This window comes from Rhinichthys klamathensis, unplaced genomic scaffold (assembly GCF_029890125.1).
Source record: "Rhinichthys klamathensis goyatoka isolate OS25496 unplaced genomic scaffold, OSU_Roscu_1.1 h1tg000150l_1, whole genome shotgun sequence".
Lineage (NCBI taxonomy): Eukaryota > Metazoa > Chordata > Actinopteri > Cypriniformes > Leuciscidae > Rhinichthys > Rhinichthys klamathensis.
The window spans coordinates 1,339,983-1,366,463 of record NW_026606685.1 but is presented as its reverse complement, the minus strand read 5'-3'; the positions used below and the strand labels follow the sequence as shown (position 1 = coordinate 1,366,463).

The 26,481-nt window shown below is 37.4% G+C and overlaps 1 protein-coding gene across 3 annotated transcripts in view; it reads left to right on the top strand.

Annotated features, from left to right (window-relative positions):
- arhgap24 (Rho GTPase activating protein 24) overlaps positions 1-26,481 on the top strand; it is a 144,634-nt gene that overhangs the window by 81,281 nt on the left and 36,872 nt on the right. The window contains exon 1 of one of the 3 annotated variants that reach the window (XM_056258294.1): positions 11,779-12,014. The exons of the other annotated variants lie outside the window; for them this stretch is intronic. Within the exon in view, the coding sequence (XP_056114269.1) occupies positions 11,993-12,014 (22 nt within the window). The 5' untranslated portion in view covers positions 11,779-11,992. Of the gene's footprint in view, positions 1-11,778; positions 12,015-26,481 lie in introns of those variants that run through there. 3 annotated transcript variants of the gene reach the window in all.

Below are 26,481 nucleotides of genomic sequence, written 5' to 3'. Positions count from 1 at the left end.
TTGTTTTGTTTTAGATGTGTGTTTAGATTTATTTTGTTTTGTTTAGGTTTGTTTTGTTCAATTGGTTTGTTCTAGGAGGTTTGTTTAGGTTTATTTTGTTTTGTTTAGGTTTGTTTTGTTTTAGTATGCTTGTTTAGGTTCGTTATGTTTTGTTTCAAATTTTTTTTTGTTCTATTGTTTTGTTTTAGAAGGTTTGTTTAGGTTTATTTTGTTTTGTTTAGGTTTGTTTTGTTCTATTGGTTTGTTCTGTTTAGGTTTATATTATTTTGTTTTGTTTAGGTTTGTTTTGTTCTATTGGTTTGTTCTAGGAGGTTTGTTTTATTTTGTTTTGTTTAGGTTTGTTTTGTTTTGTTTTAGTATGCTCGTTTAGGTTCGTTATGTTTTGTTTCGATTTTTTTTGTTCTATTGTTTTGTTTTAGAAGGTTTGTTTAGGTTTATTTAGTTTTTTTTATGTTTGTTTAGCCTTCATCATGTTTTTGTTCTGTTGTTCTGTTTTAGTATGTTTGTTTGGGTTTGTCACGTTTTGTTCTTTTCCATTTCTGTTCTGTTGGAGAAACCAAGATTGTCCTCTTTTAAGTTAGGTTTTCCTGTATAGAGGGTAATCTGATTTTGAAGAGAGAGATTATGAATGAGTATTCAGCAGTGCAGCGTTTATCAGTCCCCAATTAGATAAGATTGAGTTAATTATCTTTCCAGTGACAGTGATGTCAGAACCACCCTAGAGACAGTGACCTCATAGAAGATACAGCCTTCCCAGACCCTCTGAGTAATTAGAGACATTTTATAGCTGTGGATTTTTCAAGAGAAAACTGATGACTCTCCACATTAGCCTGTCAAGCCCGGCTGCCTTCACTGTGTGCATTCTGAAAGCGGGACTCCAAACTACACCTCTGCTGAGACTGAGAGATAATGCTCTGGGACACAAAATAAAACAACTTTTGCTATCATAGTACAGTGCTACATTGATATTTAACCTTCACAGACAACTCAGCGCTGCAATATGTCTTGTGCTTGTGTGTGTAAATGATATACCTGGTTTTATCTTGAAACTAAAAGCTCTGTGTTTTATTTAATCTCACAGAAGCACCGTACAAAATGAATCACTGTGCACTTTGTGGTTCGATTTCTTTCACTCTGCTCCTGAACCCCTCTGGCTCTAGGCAATTTGCTCAATCGAACCATTATAAATTACGGTTTAGCACAGAATACGTATCAGTTCCCTCTCATGCACCACTGTTGCTAGTCTTAAAAGTTTTCCTGTAATGCAGGTAGGTCTTGTTTAGCGTTTAGCGTTTACTATTATTAGTGGAAGAACATCACTGGTGTCTGATCAGATCAGTGTTTCTTTAATGTCACGTTCTTGTCTGTTGGCAGCAAGCATTGACCCTTTTGTTTGTCCTGTCTAATTTGATGGGTTCCCCCTGTTCTTCAGGCTTAATTTATTGGCTCTTCATGTCAGCATGGTTCGTATTTATCTGTGCTTCTGTCGTATATAAATAAAGCTCTGGCTGAAATGAGTTATAACCTGGCATGTTTGTACGAGTAAGTAGATATATATTGGCTATCCTGTGAGTTATATTTGCATTTCATTAAAAGAAGTTATACAACCAAAAATGAAATTTCTGTCATCGTTCACTCACCCTTCTGTTTTTCTTTCTTCCATGGAGCACAAAAAAGATCATTTAATGAATTACACACACTGTAAACCCTAATAAGTTGAGACTACTCAAATGATTTGAGGAAAGTGGTTGCGTAAGTTTTTTTTGAGTAATGGGAAAATTCAAACTTAATTAATTGAGTTGACCTAATGTGGTCTTCTCATTGAATTAACTTAAATGTTTAAGTAAAGATAACTTAAAAGGCAAATGGAGTAAACTCAAATTTTCCAGGTTATATTTTGTTGTTTACTTATTATTAAATACATTTTAAATAAATTATAAATCATTAAACCAAGTTTTGTTTTTCACAACAGCTTTATTAGGCTTACATTACATATCTTAACTTCTATAATGCATACTGACTGAACATTGTATATTAATATTTAATCAGTAAAAAATACAATTACAATACTTGCAGTAAATTAAATCAATTGATTAAAAATTTTAATTGAAAAGTGAAATTGACCAGATCAGAACAATTGACCAGAACAATTAAAAACACAGTGTAATGAACAACAACAGACATTGTCTGTTATTGTAAATATTGTCATCTACTTATCTTTCACCCTTTGTAATAGTTGTGTGTGTCCCTCAGTTGTCCTCGGTGTCAATAGATAGATCTCAACATCATACAGTCACTTTTAGAATGGGTTCAAAATTTCAAAATATGCTGGAAAACCAAAAAATGTGTCAGTACTGCAGGCTAACATCAGCGAGATCTCATCCTGGGTAAACTGCCACTGTTGGTCCAAAGGGTCTCATTGCCGCAGTCCTTTAGATGAATGGTTGGGGCAGGGATCGAAGGATCCTGTGATTAAAATAAAAAAAATAATTAAGACGCATTTTCTTTTAATACATCGTACAGTACTCATTGTTTAAGCACAGGTTAGAGTGATATAATAATAAAAATGTAACAATACAAAGGAATGTTGCTAGTTGGACAGCAACAAGAATGGAAATAATCAAAGCAAGTCAAAGTGCTTTCTTGCCGTTTCAGTAACTAAATAAAATACAAGATAACTTGGGAAACTGAATTGTATTCAAACAAAAACTCTTTCTGTGTGCTTTACCTTATTGATGACTCAGATCTTTGAAGAGCAGCAGTAGCCTATTCGTGAAGAATGGCAGCGTTTACCACCTGGCCTAAAAACAATCATATATATATACACAGTAAATTACATCATAATAAAACTAAGTACATGGTAGATTTCTACACTTACTAGAACATTGAAACAAACAAAAGGAGTGAAATTTACACTGCACTTCAACAATTATGATATCATTTTAAGTATGTTGCTAAAAAACTTGTTTGCCTCACATGAATCAAGTCAGCTGCAGTTCTTCCTTCAGTGAGTTACTGTTTCTGAAGCCTCTGAGGACAGTTGAGAAGAAAGTGTCTGCTGATTTGTCAAAGGAGAATACGTTAACAACTCAAACATAAACGCACTCAATTTAAATCAACAACACTCAATCTTATGTTTTTGTTAAATACTCTATTTAAAAAGGTTTTATGAAAAAGTTTTTATTTGCACTTACCTTCGTCTGATATAAATGTCTGGAAAGGAAAAACAGGACGCTGTCAGTGCACGCAGTAACTGAAGGCAATGGGCTAAAATACAGTTCAGAAAAAAATATGACATTGAAAAACTTTGCCGTTGTGTTATGGTAAACATTATACAATGATTTTATTAATTCACACTTACCTTAGTCTGATGTAAATCTCACAGAAAATACCGGGCGCTGTCAGCGCGCAAGATTTGAATGGAGCAGGGGCGGGAATAAACGGCTCGAAAACAACGTCGGGCTAGAAAATACAGTTTAAAAAAACTGTTACAACATTGAACAAATTGTGATGTTATGTTCTGGCAAACATGTTATTTAAAATAGTTTTATGAATTCACACTTACCATACGTTTTCTCAGCCTCAGAAAATACCGGACGCTCTGCGCGCGCAAGAAGAACTACAGTGAGTCAGGGGCTGCTGCGGGGGAGGGGGGAGAACAGGCTCGAGAGTCGAGACTCGAGACAGTCGTCGATTAAAAAAAGATTCCATTTACAGGCGTCAGGAATTGAAAGTCTTGATCCAAATGCGAGGCCTGAAATGTCTGTACGTGATGGACAGGACCGATTTAACCCCTAAATGACTGTTTTATGCAGTGTCAGTCAGTCCCTCTGGCCTGCTGCCTGCATCAACAAATTCACGATGAACAAAAAAAATACTGCCTTGTGTATCGACCAATCAGCGTGTTGTCAAGGCAGAATTTCAGGCACGGCCAATCATATTAAACCGACACATAGTGAATCATTTAAATAACTTGAAATTTTGAGTTCATAACACTTAAAATCTTAATCTGAAAGACTGTTGCTGCCAAATGAGTACATTAAACACAACTGTTTCATTTTTGATGCAAAAACTTGCTATTGTAAGTAATGTTAAGTTATGATAACTTGATTTCTTTATTAATGATAACATTGGGGTTTACAGTGCAGGTCACGGTTTTCCATGAAATGCAAATAAATAGGAACTGGAGCTGTCAAGCTTAGGGGAAAATAGATGCAAATGCATATTAGAAAAATGAAATATCCTACAAGTATATCCCAAGTTAAGTGAAAAGAACCAATTCCAAATGAGATAATGCTACTTTTCTCATTAACTCTCAATAAACATGTCAAGATATTGATTTGAATTTGAGTTTTCAAAGGAAAGCTATTGTATGACTCACTTTAGTGGTGCTTTTGCATCTTTTTTTGCAGTTTGAAAGTCTTTAAACAACATCAGGGTGAGTAAATAAAGGCAATCTACATTTGTTGGTGATCTAGTCCTTTAAAAACGAGTGCAATCCTATTGTAAACAAGTATTTGCCTCAGAATTAAATGAAACACTCTCGGCTTGTTTCCACATGGCCGAGTCTGACAGAGTGAGTCTGATATTTTTCATAAAGAGGGATTCGTTTTGTCTCTTATGGTTTTGTCACCCGTCTTTATTATGATCAATCTTCAGCACCAGTATATGGCAGTCTGCTATGATTTGGTGAAGGTGCTTATTTATTCTTTTCACTTTATACAATGAATCTGCTTTGATAAAGTAATTGAACGCCACAATCTGTCATCCATCATGTCTCTTTTGGTCTCTCCACATAAATCTGCCAGTGTCCTAAAGTGGTATTGTGTTTGAAATGAAAATATCCCAACATCACCATTATCATCCATCTAAAAACATTGCTTTTCTACGAAATTTAAATGTACATTATAAGAAATGGAAAAGAAGTATATCAGGGGAATTTGTCAGTTGCTGTTGAGATGAATGAGATTGTTAATGTGTAACTTTTTCAAGGTATTATGGCCTCCTTGTGTTTTAAATGTGATATTATTTAATTCTTGCATATTGTATCACTGTAAATAAATATTTTTGAATTTGTTTTACACGAAATCTGTTTTTCCGGTCTTTCTCCTTTAAAAAATTCGCTTTTAATTCAATGTTATTTGCCGTTTCTTTGTAATTATTTGTGAAATTGACTAGCAATTCCTGAGAGAAAATTCCTTAAGTAAATCCTACACCAGTTTTCAGATTCACATACACATACACACACACTAGATATGCGACTGTTCAGTATGTGCTTATTCCAGTTCAAACACAACTGTGCTTTTGATAAAGCCGGTTTTATTCCATTCAGAACCTCGTGCATTGAAGCTGAAACTTCCATCAATGGATTCGCCCTAATTAAGAAACCGATTTAAAAAAAAACAGTTATGTGTCCAGCTGTGAGGGCCAACGTCTGTTTGTCTGTGTGTGTGTGTGTGTTTGTGTATTTCTCTGAGCTCTCCTGCTGTTTTCCTTCTTGCGTTCAGTCTGTTATGCCCGCTGTTCCTTCATCCTCTGAAGTGTGTGATTGATGGCGGTCATTCATTGAATCATGTTGTCACACGGCGTGTTTTCCCCGTCCCCTCATTTCTCACGCCGTAGCCTGGGGGACCGAAGGAAGAGTTTGTACTCAATTTGTTTCATCGTTCACTTCATTCAAGTCTGATTAATCGCCCGTCTCTCTCCTCTCTCAGTCCTGGTCTTTCATAACCCTCTGGTCTTGTGTGAGAACTGATATTTCTCAAGTCAAAAGTGTCTGCAGGGGCGCTGATAGCACAATCTCGGACCTGATTGAGAACAGTGTAGCTCAGGGACAAACGGAGGGATTTCTATCACAGTTGGACGGTAGACCTCTTTCTCGGTGTGCTCGGTGTGATTTTTGTAAATGAACAGATTAAATAAAAATATAAAAAAATATATTTTTTAGTTTAATATTTAGTTAATCACTGTCTCATAAATGATACAGTATTTTAGTTTTTTTAGTTGTACTAAAATGATCTGTACAAGTTTGATGTTCAGATTCATTTATAGAAATGTGACTGATTAAAGGCTAAAATGATATAACTGGATAGTCATATATTTAAAAATATAACTGACAGATAAATAATTTAGGTACCTTATATATAACATTTGAAAAAGTCTGATTCATTTTAGTGAATATTTTTTTCAATTTAGTGAATTGTTTCGATTTTACCGGTTCTTTTTCTCATATTTACTATTAAAAAAGTGATTCATTCTAGTGAATCGATTCATCATAAATAGTTATTTTTCTCATACGAGTATTGGAAACTTTTATTCATTCTAGTGAATTTGTTCAACCTTAACGGTTCTTTTTCTCATATTTAGTAATAAAAAAGTCTGATTCATGAATCAATTCGTTAAAATGGTTCTTTTCTCCTTAAATGAGCATTGGAAACTGATTCATTCTAGTGAATTTGTTCAACCTTAACAGTTCTTCTCATATTTAGTCTTAAAAAAGTCTGATTCATTTTACTGAATATTTTTTTCAATTTAGTGAATTGTTTCGATTTAACCGGTTCTTTTTCTCATATTTACTATTAAAAAAGTGATTCATTCTAGTGAATCGATTCATCATAAATAGTTATTTTTCTCATACGAGTATTGGAAACTCTGATTCATTCTAGTGAATTTGTTCAACCTTAACAGTTCTTTTTCTCATAGGCCTATTTATTATTTAAAAAGTCTGATTAATTTTAGTGAATCAATTCGTCATAAATGGTTCTTTTTTCCTTAAATGAGCATGGGAAACTCTTGATTCATTCTAGTGAATTTGTTCAACCTTAACGGTTCTTTTTCTCATATTTAGTAATAAAAAAGTCTGATTCATTTTAGTGAATCGATTCGTCATAAATAGTTAGTTATTTTTCTTTGGAAAATCTGATCCTGTTTTGTAGTTGTACTTTGCACATTTCTCAACTGAAGTTTGATATCACCCTAATTGAGACTGTTCATTCATTGAAATATATGTGGCACTGATTTGATGATACATTTATATAATTGGATTGTCATACATTTAAAAGAGATAAGTCATTTTGGTATAGTTAGCTCGTAGTATAGATATCAACTTTAAACAAGTAGCTTGACTGAAGTACAGTATAAACAAACAAATAATCAAATTCTCAAGCCAGCCACTATTTAGGTACTTTGAAAATGCCAACCCGATCTCATGAGGAAGTGTAACGTTGTATGAATTTGTACGATTTGACATATGAAAGTTTAAAAAAAGGTCCACCTCTAAACCTTGTTTGCATGTTTTCTAATACAAAAGTATACAAATGAGAGCATACTATTTTGCCACCGATTCGCCGAATTGTAAAATAGTTAAGAATTGCCATAAGAGTCTGTTAAAAATGCTAAAAAAGAATTTAATTTTTGCAAACCTGAATGAACCCCTTTATTACTCAGCTTAGGATTTAGGTCAAGGAAGGTCTTCTGGGGTGAGGAGAACCTATGCAGGCAGCTTTTATCCTGAGCTGAAGGGAAACTCAAACGCTTTCTGTCATCACGAGCTCTCGCACGCCATAAATACCCCTCTGATGTGTATTTAAGTTCACAGGACTCGTCTTGGCAGAGGAAGTGGCGATATGAGCTTTATTTTTCCTCACATCTACATGTCAGCCATTTTTACTGAGTGTTTTATGATTTCCAGATGTCAGAACCGCCCTATGTGGGCTGGACTTGACCTTAGGAATATTATGTTTATGTCCTATTTCGAAAGCTATATCTTTTGAACACCTCAGCACGGATCTTCTTTTGTACATCAGAGGAAGGGTGTAAAAATTTGCTTTGCAACTGATACACAAAGTACACTCTAGAGACGACATGAATGTTTTAATAGCAGTCCTCGCGAAGGCAGTGCCATCAGCCAATTAGAATGATGTGCTGATTAATATTCATGAATACACATCCCTCTTGGTGATTGTGTTCTGATACAAAGGATTATTATAAAATACAAATTGGAGACATTGCCACACAAACGCTCTTATTTTTAAAGGTGACTTATCATTCAAAATTCACTTTTACATGGTGTTTAAACAAATGTGTCAGCAGTGTGTGTACAAAATGGTACTAATGGTAAAAATCCACCCACTCCTTTTTTAATCCCCATAAATCATAAGCAGTGTCTCAGAATAAGCCGTTAGCAGTTTTTATGCAATATGAAGTCACATTGCATAGGCTCCGCCCACGACTGCTGACGTACTCTGTCCTATTAGCTTAGCTCCTCCCCTGAGTTTATCTCCTCGCCACAGCATTTAAAGGAACACGCCGACTTTTTGGGACTTTAGCTTATTCACCGTATCCCCCAGAGTTAGATAAGTCCATACACACCCTTTGCGTGCTTTAACTCTGTCTGACGCACCCACCGCTAGCCTAGCTTAGCACAAAGACTGGAAGTAAATGGCTCCAGCTAGCATACTAATCCCAATAAGTGACAAAATAAAGTCAACATTTTCCTATTTATATGTTGTGATTTGTATAGTCACAGTGTGTACAAATAACAAGGTCTTATGAGACACAGCCATCTTTTAACCGTATACATACTGGGAACTATATTCTCAGAAGGCGAAGCACTGCTACTTGGGCGGAGTGATTTGCTCGCAGCACCTGAGAAGCCCCGTGGTGAGGAGCAGAGAGTTCGCTCAGAGTGTTGCGCTAAATGTTGAGCTGAAACTTCACAGACACATTCTGGGGACACCTGAGACTTAATTACATTTTGTAAAAAGGGGCATAATAGGTCCCTTTTAAATTATGGTTAGATTAAGGCATTTTAACTCTAAAATCACAAAACAACTTGTTGAATCTAAGATACTGGGGGTTATAAAGGGAAACTATAGTTGATTCTTCAGGCCTTTATCTAATATAGAAGTTGTGACTGGGCTCTTCGTCAAAGGAAATAATGGATGGCACCCGAGATTGAAAACAGCAGCAGCAATAACACGAGGGAACGGCAGATATCCCAGAGTGCTCTTGGTGTGGGATATGTCTTGTGTGCTCGGCATGATTGAAAAGACAGAGCAAAGGGAAATGAGTTTGTAATTGTTCGGTCTTTCTCAAGGTCTAGTTCTTTCCACCAATTTCTCTCGGCTTCCTTTCTAATTTTGAGAAAGCTACAGACGTGTGGCCATGAATAGACAAATATAAGTTAGTCAATCTACTACTAAGATTTAATGTCTGTGTAGTGTTTCCTCATCAAATAATTGTTAACTTTTTTGTTAAAATGTTTATGCAAATTGACCCTTCATGAAGCTCCAACGCCTTGGTTACTGTTGCTAATTTCATAGGAATGAACTGAAGATTTCTGTAAATGTCAGCATGATTTTCAGTAAAATGTGTTCAAAATGGTAAAACAAAATTATGATGGAATGAATTTGTCACATTTGAGACGTTAGGCATATTTATGTAGATTGAAAGTGATTGGAGACAAATACTGCTAAGCTCCAAAAATGACAAAAACTTTTATATGAACTTTTATATAGGAATTTTTATGCAAATTTCCCCTTTGTGAAGCTCCACCCCTTGGTTACTGTTGCTAATTTCATAGGAATGAACTGAAGATTTCTGTCGGCATAAAAATAAACGTCATGATTTTCAGTAAAATGTGCTAAAAAAAAGAATTTTTATATTGGGTAGAATTTAATTGCGACTGCTAGTTTGCATTGTTTTAATGTCTATAGTTTTTAGATTTAGTTTATTTAGTTTTAGTTATTTTAGTACTTAAACTAAACAAAAATGATAAATGTTACTGGACTAAAATAAATTGAAGTTTTAGTTATATTATATATTTTTTATTTGTATGGTCTTAGTTTTAGTTCACAATAGTCTGCTGAAGTCACGATAACAGCTTAAAACTGTCTTCATTTTACATGCAGAATAATGGTAAAATACTATCAAATATAGGATAATTCACTTTTATTTTCATTTAAAACATTAGTTTTCTTAGCTGTTTTGTGTTGGATACATTGTATCACAGGTATATAAATACAAAAACATGAATTTCTTATTGTAGAACAGTCTGGATTTGGCTTTATTAATCCTTCTGCTGGATGAAATATGTGTGTTTGTGTTTCTCAGTCAGAATTACGTCGCACATTTCTGGCATTTGTCCACACAGACGGAGGGTTCTGGCGTCGCAGTTGGAGCTGAACGGGGCTCGGGCGTCACACTGCATGACACTGAAGCTCTGGTTATATCTGAGAGATGTAGACCAGGCTCGCAGAAAGAGACTTTAGTAGTCCTCAAGGGGTAAAATTGATGAGTGAATTTCACTTTTGGCAAAAGGTCAAGAAGTGTGTATATTTAGGGAGAGTGACTTACTACTGTGTGTTTGTGTGTGTCTGAGCTGGCATACAGATGCCAGAGACAAAACAGGAAACACAGACGATTACATAACCTGGTAACAGAGAGGATGTTTGGCTGTCACAGCAAACTTCTAGCCCCCTATACTCTTTCTCCATCTCACAGACATACACAGATCGGGTTAAGCCTTTACATTCAATGTGTCTTCAACATCTTTAGTTCATGTAAGTGAACACTGTGTTGACACTCTAGGGAACATTCTAGACCGGTTTTGCTCTCAGACATATCCAGCATAGCAGATATAACAGGAATACACATGGCGGTTGCACACAGAGTCAGCAGCCTAAAGCTGTCCTAGACTGTCATTGACTGCGAGGTCAGTGGATGCTAAAGATATTTGGGTAACGTTTACGTAAAGGAATAGTCATAGTCAACCGCGTGTCATTCCACAAACATGTAACTTTAGTAAAAAAAAAAGAAAAAAGTATACGTAGAATGAATGGTTACAGATGCTAAAAAAGGTCAAACTTTTTGTTTTATTCATTTATGTTTTTATTTATGTTATTTATTCTTGAAAAATATGTATTTCTTATTTATAAATTCATATATTAAATATTTATTTATATTAATTATTATTGAAAAATATTAATTTATTAATAAATAGCCTCTATATGTCAAATATTTATTTATCACTAAATACATGCATGATAAGTAGTTATTTATTTAATTTGATTATTTATTGATGTATTAATACATGCATGTTAACTTTTTTTTTTAAATTAATTTTAACACAAATCTTTATTTATTAACCTATACTTGTCAATAAATACATACATGTTAAATATTATTTTAATTTAATTATTCATTTTATTTATGAATTAATTTATGAATACATGATACATCTTTATTTGTTTATAAATATATATGTGGTAAATATTGATTGATTTATTTATAAATCGTTATTCTCTAAAATCCTGGCCTCCGCTTCCAAATATTATATATGAAGATCTCACACCAAATAATAATTGCAAACAAAACATATCCTCTATACTACTTTTACAGTGCTTTTTGGAGCTGTGTTTCACAGAAGAAATGAAATCACCCACATCATTCCTTTCAGGCAGATTAAAGTGAAATTTAGTGGATTATGAGATTTTTACAGATCAAAGTGCAACTGGAAAAGAGAGCTCAAGGAATCAGTTTCCTCAGCGTAGCGTGCGGTAGCAGCTCTGTCTGTATTTATAGAGCCACTGTAAGGGGCCGAGCTGTTTGGCCGAGTGCCCGTTTTTCGATCATCAAATTTACAGGCCAGGCCGAGACCCCCAAGAGCCATAGCGGTCGTGATTTATGAGCCAAGCTCCGCTTGCTCGCCTTCCAGATCGTCACAGTGCATCATTGAAAACCATCCTAGCCAAGACACTGCGTTCGGGAACTGCCCTGTCTCTGCACGCAGCCGTAGAAAGGAAGAGAACCTGTTGACCGGTGATGGTCTGACTCTGTAATTTAGATTGCAGCTCAAATCCGATCAGGCGCAGGGAATATCATGCTGGAGGGAGATAAAAACCTTGAGAAATGCACAGATGAGAAGAGCAGGACTGATCTTTATGTTTTTGTTGAATCGCAAAAGCTGGATAGATAGAGCTCCTGTCCCGTCATGGACTTGAACTACAACCCAGGTGGGTGGCATGCAACTGAACCTGTTTGTCAGGAAGTGCAATTGCTCAGAAAGCTTTTTATTGGACAAAACCAAAAGGGGAGGAGAATAAATCAGGTTATTTGTGATGCTTGCTCTTTTTGCGCTTTCTACTACTGCTTTTACTATTAGTGTTTTTTTCAGAATCAACTTAACACAAAATGTGCACGATCATGCATAGTTTTACAATAAAGGAGAATCCCAAGCCACATCTAGAGACCAGAATATCTCATAGCATTTTTACAAAGTTTTGCATTTTGAATGTTCTCATTTTTCCAACTGCATATCTGTTAGCTGTGTATTTTAGGAGGTGCATTTTTGATTGTGTGCTTTGCATGATTATTTGCTTGCATGAATAAGAAAGGGCTTTAGGGAGATTTCTTCCCGTCTCTCAGTTGTCTTGCTGGCTCTGTGGTTAAGTGCTTCATTCTTGGACTGATTTCAGATGCCTTTTTTGCTCACTCTCCTTATCTTTGTGCGTTCCATTCTTTAAGACTATCTGAAGAGCTGACGTGGCACTCTGGGGTGTCAGTGCTCTCTGATGGTTCCTCTTGCACTGCTAGCTGTGGTAGATTAAAGAGGCCGTACATGGAAAATAGGATTTTCTTACCATTTTGAAAAAGGTATTAGATCACTATGTTGAAATACTCCAATATCCACCCAGACTATATATGAAAACTAAAATGCACAAATGGCTCATCTTAAAGGGCTAGTTACTCAAAATATGAAAATTCTGTGATTAATTACTCACCCTCATGTCATTCCAAACCCATAAGACTTTTGTTCATCTTCAAAACACAAATGAAGATATTTTTGAAAAAGTCTGAGAGATTTCTGTCCCTCCATTGACAGACAACTCAACTACCACTTAAACACTTCAAAAAGTTCATAAAGAGATCGTAAAACTAATCCATATGAATTGAGCGGTTTAGTCCAAATTTCTCATTGGTTCTTGCGTAAGCTCAAACGTGCTGCGTAACATATGAGAATGAACCTCATTGGTAGAAAACAGAAAATACAAGGCACTCTTCTTAAAAATTATTTAAAAAGCCTTTTAATTTACTGGCTATTTCATAATAGAAAATTAAAAGACACGGGGAGAAGCAAGCCACGCGTAGCGGCGCAAACAGCCTTCTTCAGGGTGTGTTTTCCAAACAAACCATTTCCCCTTTTGTGGGGGAAATGAATCACAAAAAAGGACTGACATCTTTTTCTTCATTCAACCCCGGGTACACTGTTGCCTGTAAATCGTATATAGAATGTTTCTCTCTGTAAGTAATTTTAATCGGTCACCACCCCGAATGTTCTTTTTGATCGTTTCTAAACCCTCAACCATTAGGCCTTCTGGATTACTATTGTGCACATTTTGGAAGTGTTTTGCCATAGGATAATCCAAATTAGCTTTTCTAATGGCATTTTTATGCTTTTTGTCTTTCTAAAGAATCTCATCGGTACTTGCAGAAGCTCAAACATGCTGTTTAACATGAGAATGAACCTCATTGGTTCTTGCAGAAGCTCAAACATGCTGCGTAACACATGAGAATGAACCTCATTGGTTCTTGCAGAAGCTCAAACATGCTGTGTAACACATGAGAATGAACCTCATTGGTTCTTGCAGAAGCTCAAACATGCTGCGTAACACATGAGAATGAACCTCATTGGTTCTTTCAGAAGCTCAAACATGCTGTGTAACACATGAGAATGAACCTCATTGGTTCTTGCAGAAGCTCAAACATGCTGTGTAACACGAGAATGAACCTCATTGGTTCTTGCAGAAGCTCAAATGTGCTGTGTAACATGAGAATGAACCTCATTGGTTCTTGCAGAAGCTCAAATGTGCTGCGTAACACGAGAATGAACCTCATTGGTTCTTGCAGAAGCTCAAACATGCTGCGTAACACGAGAATGAACCTCATTGGTTCTTGCAGAAGCTCAAATGTGCTGTGTAACATGAGAATGAACCTCATTGGTTCTTGCAGAAGCTCAAACATGCTGCGTAACACGAGAATGAACCTCATTGGTTCTTGCAGAAGCTCAAACATGCTGCGTAACACATGAGAATGAACCTCATTGGTTCTTGCAGAAGCTCAAATGTGATGCGTAACATGAGAATGAACCTCATTGGTTCTTGCAGAAGCTCAAACATGCTGCGTAACACATGAGAATGAACCTCATTGGTACTTGCAGAAGCTCAAACATGCTGTGTAACACATGAGAATGAACCTCATTGGCTCTTGCAGAAGCTCAAACATGCTGCGTAACACGAGAATGAACCTCATTGGTTCTTGCAGAAGCTCAAATGTGATGCGTAACATGAGAATGAACCTCATTGGTTCTTGCAGAAGCTCAAACATGCTGTGTAACACGAGAATGAACCTCATTGGCTCTTGCAGAAGCTCAAACATGCTGTGTAACACGAGAATGAACCTCATTGGTTCTTGCAGAAGCTCAAACATGCTGTGTAACACGAGAATGAACCTCATTGGTTCTTTCAGAAGCTCAAACATGCTGTGTAACACGAGAATGAACCTCATTGGCTCTTGCAGAAGCTCAAACATGCTGTGTAACACGAGAATGAACCTCATTGGTTCTTGCAGAAGCTCAAACATGCTGTGTAACACGAGAATGAACCTCATTGGTTCTTTCAGAAGCTCAAACATGCTGTGTAACACGAGAATGAACCTCATTGGTTCTTGCAGAAGCTCAAACATGCTGCGTAACACATGAGAATGAACCTCATTGGTTCTTGCAGAAGCTCAAACATGCTGTGTAACACATGAGAATGAACCTCATTGGTTCTTTCAGAAGCTCAAACATGCTGTGTAACACGAGAATGAACCTCATTGGTTCTTGCAGAAGCTCAAACATGCTGTGTAACACATGAGAATGAACCTCATTGGTTCTTGCAGAAGCTCAAACATGCTGTGTAACACGAGAATGAACCTCATTGGCTCTTGCAGAAGCTCAAACATGCTGTGTAACATGAGAATGAACCTCATTGGCTCTTGCAGAAGCTCAAACATGCTGTGTAACACGAGAATGAACCTCATTGGCTCTTGCAGAAGCTCAAACATGCTGTGTAACACGAGAATGAACCTCATCGGTACTTGCAGAAGCTCAAACATGCTGTTTAACATGAGAATGAACCTCATTGGTTCTTGCAGAAGCTCAAACATGCTGCGTAACACATGAGAATGAACCTCATTGGTTCTTGCAGAAGCTCAAACATGCTGCGTAACACGAGAATGAACCTCATTGGTTCTTGCAGAAGCTCAAACATGCTGTGTAACATGAGAATGAACCTCATTGGTTCTTGCAGAAGCTCAAACATGCTGCGTAACACGAGAATGAACCTCATTGGTTCTTGCAGAAGCTCAAACATGCTGCGTAACACATGAGAATGAACCTCATTGGTACTTGCAGAAGCTCAAACATGCTGTGTAACACATGAGAATGAACCTCATTGGCTCTTGCAGAAGCTCAAACATGCTGCGTAACACGAGAATGAACCTCATTGGTTCTTGCAGAAGCTCAAATGTGATGCGTAACATGAGAATGAACCTCATTGGTTCTTGCAGAAGCTCAAACATGCTGTGTAACACGAGAATGAACCTCATTGGTTCTTGCAGAAGCTCAAACATGCTGTGTAACACGAGAATGAACCTCATTGGTTCTTTCAGAAGCTCAAACATGCTGTGTAACACGAGAATGAACCTCATTGGTTCTTGCAGAAGCTCAAACATGCTGCGTAACACATGAGAATGAACCTCATTGGTTCTTGCAGAAGCTCAAACATGCTGTGTAACACATGAGAATGAACCTCATTGGTTCTTTCAGAAGCTCAAACATGCTGTGTAACACGAGAATGAACCTCATTGGTTCTTGCAGAAGCTCAAACATGCTGTGTAACACATGAGAATGAACCTCATTGGTTCTTGCAGAAGCTCAAACATGCTGTGTAACACGAGAATGAACCTCATTGGCTCTTGCAGAAGCTCAAACATGCTGTGTAACACGAGAATGAACCTCATTGGTTCTTGCAGAAGCTCAAACATGCTGTGTAACACGAGAATGAACCTCATTGGTTCTTGCAGAAGCTCAAACATGCTGTGTAACACATGAGAATGAACCTCATTGGTTCTTGCAGAAGCTCAAACATGCTGTGTAACACGAGAATGAACCTCATTGGCTCTTGCAGAAGCTCAAACATGCTGTGTAACACAAGAATGAACCTCATTGGTTCTTGCAGAAGCTCAAACATGCTGTGTAACACGAGAATGAACCTCATTGGTTCTTGCAGAAGCTCAAACATGCTGTGTAACACGAGAATGAACCTCATTGGTTCTTTCAGAAGCTCAAACATGCTGTGTAACACATGAGAATGAACCTCATTGGTTCTTGCAGAAGCTCAAACATGCTGTGTAACACGAGAATGAACCTCATTGGTTCTTGCAGAAGCTCAAACATGCTGTGTAACACGAGAATGAACCTCATTGGTTCTTGCAGAAGCTCAAACATGCTGTGTAACACGAGAATGAACCTCATTGGTTCTTGCAGAAGCTCAAACATGCTGTGTAACACGAGAATGAACCTCATTGGTTCTTGCAGAAGCTCAAACATGCTGTGTAACACATGAGAATGAACCTCATTGGCTCTTGCAGAAGCTCAAACATGCTGTGTAACACGAGAATGGACCTCATTGGTTCTTGCAGAAGCTCAAACATGCTGTGTAACACGAGAATGAACCTCATTGGTTCTTGCAGAAGCTCAAACATGCTGCGTAACACATGAGAATGAACCTCATTGGTTCTTTCAGAAGCTCAAACATGCTGCGTAACACATGAGAATGAACCTCATTGGTTCTTTCAGAAGCTCAAACATGCTGTGTAACACGAGAATGGACCTCATTGGTTCTTGCAGAAGCTCAAACATGCTGCGTAACACATGAGAATGAACCTCATTGGTTCTTTCAGAAGCTCAAACATGCTGCGTAACACATGAGAATGAACCTCATTGGTTCTTGCAGAAGCTCAAACATGCTGTGTAACACGAGAATGAACCTCATTGGTTCTTTCAGAAGCTCAAACATGCTGTGTAACACGAGAATGAACCTCATTGGTTCTTGCAGAAGCTCAAACATGCTGCGTAACACATGAGAATGAACCTCATTGGTTCTTTCAGAAGCTCAAACATGCTGCGTAACACATGAGAATGAACCTCATTGGTTCTTTCAGAAGCTCAAACATGCTGTGTAACACGAGAATGGACCTCATTGGTTCTTGCAGAAGCTCAAACATGCTGCGTAACACATGAGAATGAACCTCATTGGTTCTTGCAGAAGCTCAAACATGCTGTGTAACACGAGAATGAACCTCATTGGTTCTTGCAGAAGCTCAAACATGCTGTGTAACACGAGAATGAACCTCATTGGTTCTTGCAGAAGCTCAAACATGCTGTGTAACACATGAGAATGAACCTCATTGGCTCTTGCAGAAGCTCAAACATGCTGTGTAACACGAGAATGGACCTCATTGGTTCTTGCAGAAGCTCAAACATGCTGTGTAACACGAGAATGAACCTCATTGGTTCTTGCAGAAGCTCAAACATGCTGCGTAACACATGAGAATGAACCTCATTGGTTCTTTCAGAAGCTCAAACATGCTGCGTAACACATGAGAATGAACCTCATTGGTTCTTTCAGAAGCTCAAACATGCTGTGTAACACGAGAATGGACCTCATTGGTTCTTGCAGAAGCTCAAACATGCTGCGTAACACATGAGAATGAACCTCATTGGTTCTTTCAGAAGCTCAAACATGCTGCGTAACACATGAGAATGAACCTCATTGGTTCTTGCAGAAGCTCAAACATGCTGTGTAACACATGAGAATGAACCTCATTGGTTCTTTCAGAAGCTCAAACATGCTGTGTAACACGAGAATGAACCTCATTGGTTCTTGCAGAAGCTCAAACATGCTGTGTAACACGAGAATGAACCTCATTGGTTCTTGCAGAAGCTCAAACATGCTGTGTAACACGAGAATGAACCTCATTGGCTCTTGCAGAAGCTCAAACATGCTGTGTAACACGAGAATGAACCTCATTGGTTCTTTCAGAAGCTCAAACATGCTGTGTAACACGAGAATGAACCTCATTGGTTCTTGCAGAAGCTCAAACATGCTGTGTAACACGAGAATGAACCTCATTGGTTCTTGCAGAAGCTCAAACATGCTGTGTAACACGAGAATGAACCTCATTGGTTCTTGCAGAAGCTCAAACATGCTGCGTAACACATGAGAATGAACCTCATTGTTTTTTTGCACGTCAAGCCAGCATTCTTGAGCTTCCGTTTACCACAACTGATGTGTGAGTTGATGAATGTTTGTTGTATGTATGTGAATGAAAGCCTAAATTAAATCTGTTCATCATATAACACGATTGTGTCTCTTCAGAAAATCCGCTCAATTCATATGGATTAGTTTTACGATCTCTTTATGAACGTTTTGAAGCGTCAGAATGGTAGTTACATAGACTGTCAATGAAGGGACAGAAAGCTCTCAGATTTCATTCTAAATATCTTCATTTGTGTTTCCGAAGATGAACGAAAGTCTTACGGGTTTTAAACGACATGAGGGAGAGTAAATGATGGCAGAATTTTCATTTTTGGGTGAACTATCCCATTAACAATTATGGTGTCACAACCTTGTGACTGTCACATTTAGATATAAACACCAGTATTCAGCAACTTGGCCAGGCATTATTACTCATTTCCCATGTCCAGTCATAACAAAGGTAATTCACACATGTAAATCAGAAAAGGTACAGCGACATAATTGTTAGAATTAACCTTGGTAAAATGTAAATTACCTTTGTTATAATTGGCTACCATTAGCAGTCTACACAACTAACACTTTACTATATATAGTAGTGTCAAAGTGTTAGGTCTCTATTTAGGTCTCGTTTGTAAACACTTCCTTGGTCTGCACATCTGCATTCTCTATCTTTGTATATCAATTGGACATCATGAAAATGGTCCAGTAGAAATAACTTTCCAAGGCATGCATAATTGGATGCTGGATAATTGTGCATTTCCAACCCACATAATAGATCCTCCCCAAATCTCTGAAGTTGGATTATCAATAATGCTGGTCTAGCAATGTCATTATTCACCTCATTTTATTGCACAAGGATGTTAAATCCCCTGGCTCCTAATAGCTCAAAGGTGAATATTATGTCCAGAGGACAAGTAGTTGAGAATGTAAGATGATATGTCAGTGCTGTGAACACAGGCGAGACACAATGGCATGTCTACTGCATTTCCCATGGTCGTTGTTGAAGACAGACCTGTCTTATACATCCAGTCCCCAAGAGACTGCGCAGTCTTTATAAGATTAGCAGATGTCATGATTCTCATCTCCTAGTGAAAGCTGTCAACACTTTTTTGAGGGTTTGCGTTGTCCTGCAGAGATTTTACTCACATTTCGAACCGTCAAAGTTGGTTAGACAGAGATAGAGAGACAGAACGAGAGAAAGTATTTGTATAGGACTGAATGGGATTTGTCATAATGTCAGAGCGGAGGCTGTGATTGGTTCAGATAAGGTTCAACTACTTCCCCTGTCAACGACCCTTGTGAGGCCTTCAACAAAAACATCCAGTTACAAGGATGTTTAGCGGTTGCAGTGACATGCGATGTTGAAATTGCAGTGGTCATCCATCAACTGCAGAACTAGACAGAAACGATGACATTTACTTAAAAAGTCTCGGTGTGGGATTATTAGAAAGGGGAAAATCAGCACTGTTAAACAAATTACATCTCTGTTTCGCCTGGATCTCACTCCAAAAACGGCGAAGCAAATTTTCAAATAGGCTCTATCTTTATAAATAAACCACAGATTTGAGCTTTATACAACTACATTCTCGACTAAAAAACTCTTAAAACTACATTTCGTGACATAATAACAGCTGTATTTTTTAAATTATGCAGGTTTTCTCCTCCGCCATTGATGCATACTAGTTGATGCGAGATGCATTCTGAGATATCTGGCTGTTTTAAGTTTGCACACGTCACCTCCTGATGCATCCTTGATAAAAGGGGTAGAGCAGGAACACATCTGGGGATTTAAACTGTACTTGGCTAGATGTGAACTTTGAATTGGAACTGTACATGAGGCAGTGACTGATGACGTTTCACAAGAACACAAGTACAGACAGGAACACAGATTGAGAAAGGCCTAAGGTCTTACTAGGCTAGAAACTTCCAGGCCGGTGTGTTGAGGCAAGTTGGAGCTAAACTGCAGGACAATGGCCCTCCAGGACCGAGTTTGGACACCCCTGGCCAGACACCATGCTTTATTTCACAGATGACACTTGCACTGGTTGGAATAGCAGGACGCAAGGTTGCAATGGAGGTCTGCGGCTCACAGGAATGATTGATCATCACAGCTGCAAGTGTTCAAGTGTAAATCACATTAGTTAAGGGAGAAAAGGTAATTGAACCAAATAATAAATTTACTCCATTAGGCACTTCTAACCATGATGTATTAAATTACTAAAAGATCTCTTCCCCCCCAGGTATGTCTGTCAGACGGCCACAGGCCCGACTTTAAATCAGTGACTATCTTCCACACTATATGTCCCGCTTTCATTGGGTAGACAAAGGGTTAATGTTATTTGAAGTCTGACACACCTGTGGGAGAGATTTATACGGTACACTAGTTGCTGATGGGGAATCAGATAATTGGGGATCTCTTGACTCATGAAACTGGTGGAAAATTGGTGCTACCAATACAAAAACACTCTAAAATCATTACGCCACAATAATTCACCAATGAATAACAGATAAAGTTGAGAATGACTTTTTATTTGAAAAACGCAGAGGTAATTTGTCAGTATTAGCTTCACTGCCAACCTACTGGCCAGCTTGTCTACACTACTTAACCCTCTGGGCTTCTTCGTAAATGGGTTACACTTAGCTTCCTCCCGGTCAAAAACGGACGAAGCCTTAAAATTTAACTATTTTTTCCCAGGATAACCAATCAAATATATTTTTGTTCTATAATATTTTCTAATTATTATTTAGAATTTTTCGATTTTTTTATGATACTTTGCATTAATTATATAATTTCTATGAGCTATTTTTTACATTAGAATTAATATATATATTTTTATTTTATATTTATTTAATTTTTTTTTTTTCAATAAATGCAACATTTCACATCAAAATAGAGTGCCAGCCTAAAAAAAAAAAATGTTCAAGTAGAAGAGCGCCATCTAGTGGCTTTAAAAAATAGTTACATGTGTGCAATGTCCTGTACCAGCCTGTAGGCAAATACATAAAAAAGGCTTTTTGATTCCTTTTGTTGTTTTAGACGTGATTTCTCTATCTTATTCGTTTTTTTTATTTAGATATACATTTAGTTATTCTAAAAGACTACTTCTTTATTTTTTTAACAAATTTTTTTTAGATAAGTATCAGGTTTTCCATTATGATTACAATCAAACTATAGCATTTGGTTAGAAAGGGAACACAATGCAAACATTTTTGTTACTCAGTATTTGATCATTCAAATAATTGAACAAAATAAGGGATGGTTGGTGATAATTCAAAACACTTTATACAGACATTTTGCAATAAATTGGTATTTTTATTTATTTATTTTTGCATATTCTCAAAATTTGCTGTTGCAGTCTTACCAGTTGATCTCTCTCTCTCTCTCTCTCTCTCTCTCTCTCTCTCTCTCTCTCTCTCTCTGTGTGTGTGTGTGTGCATTTGAGCAAGATTTTTTTTTCATTTATTGATTTTATTTTGCATATTCTACAAATCTGCTGTTGCAGTCTTGCCAGTTTATCTGTGTGTGTGTGCGTGTGCGTGGGTGTGTGTGTGTGTGGGGGGGGGGGGGGGGTCGTCTTATTTGCACTCTTGATGTTTTAGAGCGTCACCCCTTCATTGCTGTACACTTTTTTTCTCCACAGTGGCTGATCTGGAGCTTGTACCACCAAAAGTTTCTCTGAGTTTTCCTATTTTTTCGTATTTCCCATTCATTTCCTATGTCGGTCATTTTTGACCGGGAGGAAGCTAAGTGTGACTTTTTTTTTTACGACCCTTAAACATATCAGAATCATCTCCTTGATTTTTTTTTGTGTTCATATAGGTAATCCAACAAAAGTCACCAAGTTTCACCCCCATCCGATGAAGCAAAAAAAAAAAATTAAACAATTCAAAACGTAAAAGTTTTCGGTCATTTTCGGACGAAGAAGCCCAGAGGGTTTTAAGAGTTTAGACACAACTACTACTGCTTTATTGAATATATATTTTCCCCTTTTTAAAATTATAGTAAAACCATGAATTATTATGGAAGATGTGTTGAGACCTTCCTGCACTATCCAACCTATCCATTTGAAAAGGAATAAATTCATATTTAATAATTTGTGTCAACTAATGAATTCTAAAAATATGTAGATAAAAATAGTAAACAATAAATAAAATAAAATAGTTTATTAAGGAATTCGTAATCTGCCACAGTTTTAATTCTTTATTATGAAATTTTTGCACTTTTTATAATAATAGTTCAAAACTAATCTTCAACACTATGATTTAACACACAGAAGTATGGATAATATGTAGGGACAAAAAAAACCTTTACTGTCACACTTATCCATTTAGAAATTAATTAATCAATAAAATGAAAATGAAATGAGTTTTGTAGACAAAAATAAACTGTTCGAAATTAAGAATTTAAATATATTTATATGTATTTTAATTTTTTAATCATTATTTTAAGTAGTTTGAATAAAACATTCATATTTTCAATAAAATTATAGTTTTTAAAGAAATCATAAGCTGTTGGGTGTAATGGATTACTAAGTAATTAATTAATGTAATTTAATTACTTTTCCCTTGATAAAGTAAAGGATTACTCTTCATTTTTTGTTCTGATGTAATTGCATTAAATACAGACTAGAACAATATAAAACAATAGTGGATTTAACATCTAATCTTAATAATATGTATCTTTTTAATGTAAATACTTTGGTCAGTTCAAGAATAATGTGTACTTTTGAATGCAGAATTTGTTTGCATCAGCACATAAAACATTGCTAGCTTGGCTTGCGTTATCCTGTTTTAGGTTATCGGAAGAGACTCCCGTTTCCCACTGACAGGAAGACTGAACATAATCCCTGTATAACAGACGGGACTTTCTATAGGAAACCCAGAGCTGAGTTCTACATGCTAACGCACTAAACACCTGTTACAGCACATGTTGTGTCAGTTACTGATGTATCCCCTGAGATGGCACACACACGGCTCAACCAGAGAGCTAATGCTAAGGCCCAACTCACTTTGGAAAAGTTTAATATTTTGTTCGAATCCCTGAAGTATAAGTAGCGATCCTTGCTTAATCAAAATCTAAGAAACACATGATTGCCAAAGTTAGTGTGTGGAACTGCAAGTCCCAGTTATCGTTTTTCATTCGCCATCGGCAGAGACAAATAAAGAACAACCTGTCCTAAACCCCTGTGCACAGCTCCAGAGATCATTATTCACACAATCATAAAACATTTCATTTCTGCACTGCGCTCCAACATTTGCATTTCCGAGATCAAATTCCTCCGTAGAGCCTCGAGCAACAATCTGACTCTGCACACATCAATCTATCAGACAGTTTCCACTGCATCCCTGCCCTGAAATACAACGTCAAATCAATATGGGAGACAAATATCTCAGATATAAACAGCAAGACAGCCGCGCATGCATTGTGCATGCGGATATCACATCTGTAATTTATGCTTCATCAATGTCAACATGACACTTGAAGGCAGAACCGAATGTTAATGCACACACTGGTGTTGGTGTGAATCCCTTGAGCTAACAGCCTGATCGAATCAACAGGCCTCTGGAGACAAAACACAGGGCTCGATATCTCCAGCTGGCAGACAACAGACACAGATTAAGGTGAATCTCAATATCAATCAATGCCATCTGTATCTTTTCAACATGCAAACTGAGCAATATCTCCTATAGGCAAAGCAGAAAACTTTATTATTCAAGTCATAAATAATATTTCTGTAATGATTTGGTTAGCACTTGCAAAGTAATTATTTGTATAATCCTATAAGAATCTGTTAGCCAACACCGTGAACAGTAATCAAATCATTTTAACATGCTGATTTGGTGGTTGTTGTTTTTTTTCCGCAAAAGTTTCTTAAGCACCAAATCAGCATGTTAAAATGATTTCTGAAGGATCATGTGACACTGAAGACTGGAGTAATGATGCTGAAAATTCAGATTTGCCATTTAAATTACGTTTTGAAATAAACTTAAATAGAAAACAGTTATTTTAAATTGAAATAATGTTTCACAATATTTTTGTTTTACTGTATTTTCGATCAAATACACGCAGCTTTGGAGAGAGACTTCTTTCAAAAGCATAAAACAATCTTAATGATTTATGTCATACCTGATATTTCCAGGTTTTATATAACAATAACCTCCTTCATTTAATAAAGGGGTCATGACATGAGAAATTAATATTTCCTTGATCTGTTAACCATATAAGAGATATTTGTACCATTAAAGCAGCACTAAGTAGGAATTCCGTTTTTGTCAAACAGCGACCCCTAGAGTTGCTGTGGAGTACTTGTACTGTCGTGAATAGCACTCACGCAGAGATGGCTCGCACTCACGGCCGGATCCCCTCCCCCTGTACACCGGTACCTGTTCAGTAGGATGGACGCTGTAACGAGTGGAAATAAGGTATGACCCCTTTAAGAGCTGCGCACGCCCTGTTTAACTGTCGGCAGTCTGTATTGTATGTGCGCCTCGAACACCACATGTATATGCCGCCGGGTTATTTCTGTTTGATGCTCATTTTATCAGAATTTTATCAGATCTGTTTTTTGCCGTAAAGCAATTCGTTACCTCGCGAGACCTGATATCACACGATACTTCCTAACACTGGGGGCGGCGGCTCGCCGGCCCAAAGTTGCAAGGGTGGTTTTGCGGCTCACAGGCACCAGGGGGGTGCGAGACGACCACCATTCAACACGAAATCAGTAATATAAACATTACAATGACTCCAAAGCTGTTCGGTTAAGGTAAAAAAGTTACATAGTCCATCTTTAAAACATCCTGCAAATTTCATAGCTTAAACATTTGGATATTGTGGGATCTGTCTTTTTTTACAGTCTATGGCAGGGGTCTCTAAACTCGGTCCTGGAGGGCCACTGTCCTCCAGAGTTTAGCTCCAAACCCAATTAAACACACCTGAACCAGCTAATCAGTGTCTTACTTGGCAAATATGTCCACAAAATACCTGAATATGTACATACACACTCTGGCAGGCGGCTGGCCCTGCTCGGATTATTATAACAGTCCGTACGCAGCGTCCGGCCCGAAAGCGTTCAGACAGCTGATAAGAATGTTTGCATTGTAAGCCCCGAGTGCTCCCGTCTGCTTTACCAGCCCAGATCGCGCTTGTTTGCTCTGGCAAAGCTGCTGGCCAATACAAGCTGCCAGAACGGAGAGCCTGCAGAGAACAGAGGGGATTGTGGGATTGCGATCTCCAGTAAGATAGGGCTTAGATCGAGCTGGTGAGAAAATGCTGACGATCATAGATTTAGGCTTTAGGACTTTAGGAAACACCCTGTAATGCCATTACCTCATCATCTCCCAGCAAAATCCAGGCAAAAACAAGCACACGTGCACCCCAAAACACCCCACGCACAAACATACAGCACACTTTGTGTTCCACATTGTATTTTTTGCGTCATGCAAATTACAGTTTTGCAGATTAAACATCAGTGTACCTGCTGGAGGGGTCAACAAATTTCCAGGGAAACTAGTTTTTTTATTATACATTTTCTAGAAACGTGATGCTAATATGTTCTGAACATTATAATGCAGATGCTAAGGTCTTGTCAGGGTGTTGCTATGTGGTTGCTATGATTTTTTTTTTAGATGTGGTGTTGGTGTTTACTAGGGCATTGCAATGCAGTTGGTTGTTGTGGGTGGCTGCTACATAGTTGCTAAGGGTTTTTACAGTAGTTTTAACAGCTACAGTATGTAATGTGGTTGCTAAGATGTTGCTAGGTGAGTGTTTTAGAGCATTGCAATGCAGCTGCTAGGTTTTTGAGTGGTTGAAATTGAAAGCCATTTAGTGTATTGTGGGTGGTTGCCAAAACTTTGCTATGCGTTGTTTTTTTTTTTTTGTGGTTTGTACAACAATGTAATGTGGTTGCTAGGTGGCTGCTAAGGTGTTGTGTGTTTTTAGAATGTAGCAATTCTGATGTGGTTGCTAGGGTGTTGCTGTGGTGCTAAGGTGTTTTTTAAAGCAATGTAATGTGATTGCTAGAATATTTATAGGTGGGTACTGAGGTGTTCTAAATATAGAATATTGCAATTCTTCTATTAGGGTGTTGCGGGTGGTTCCTAAAGGGTTGCTATGCAGTTC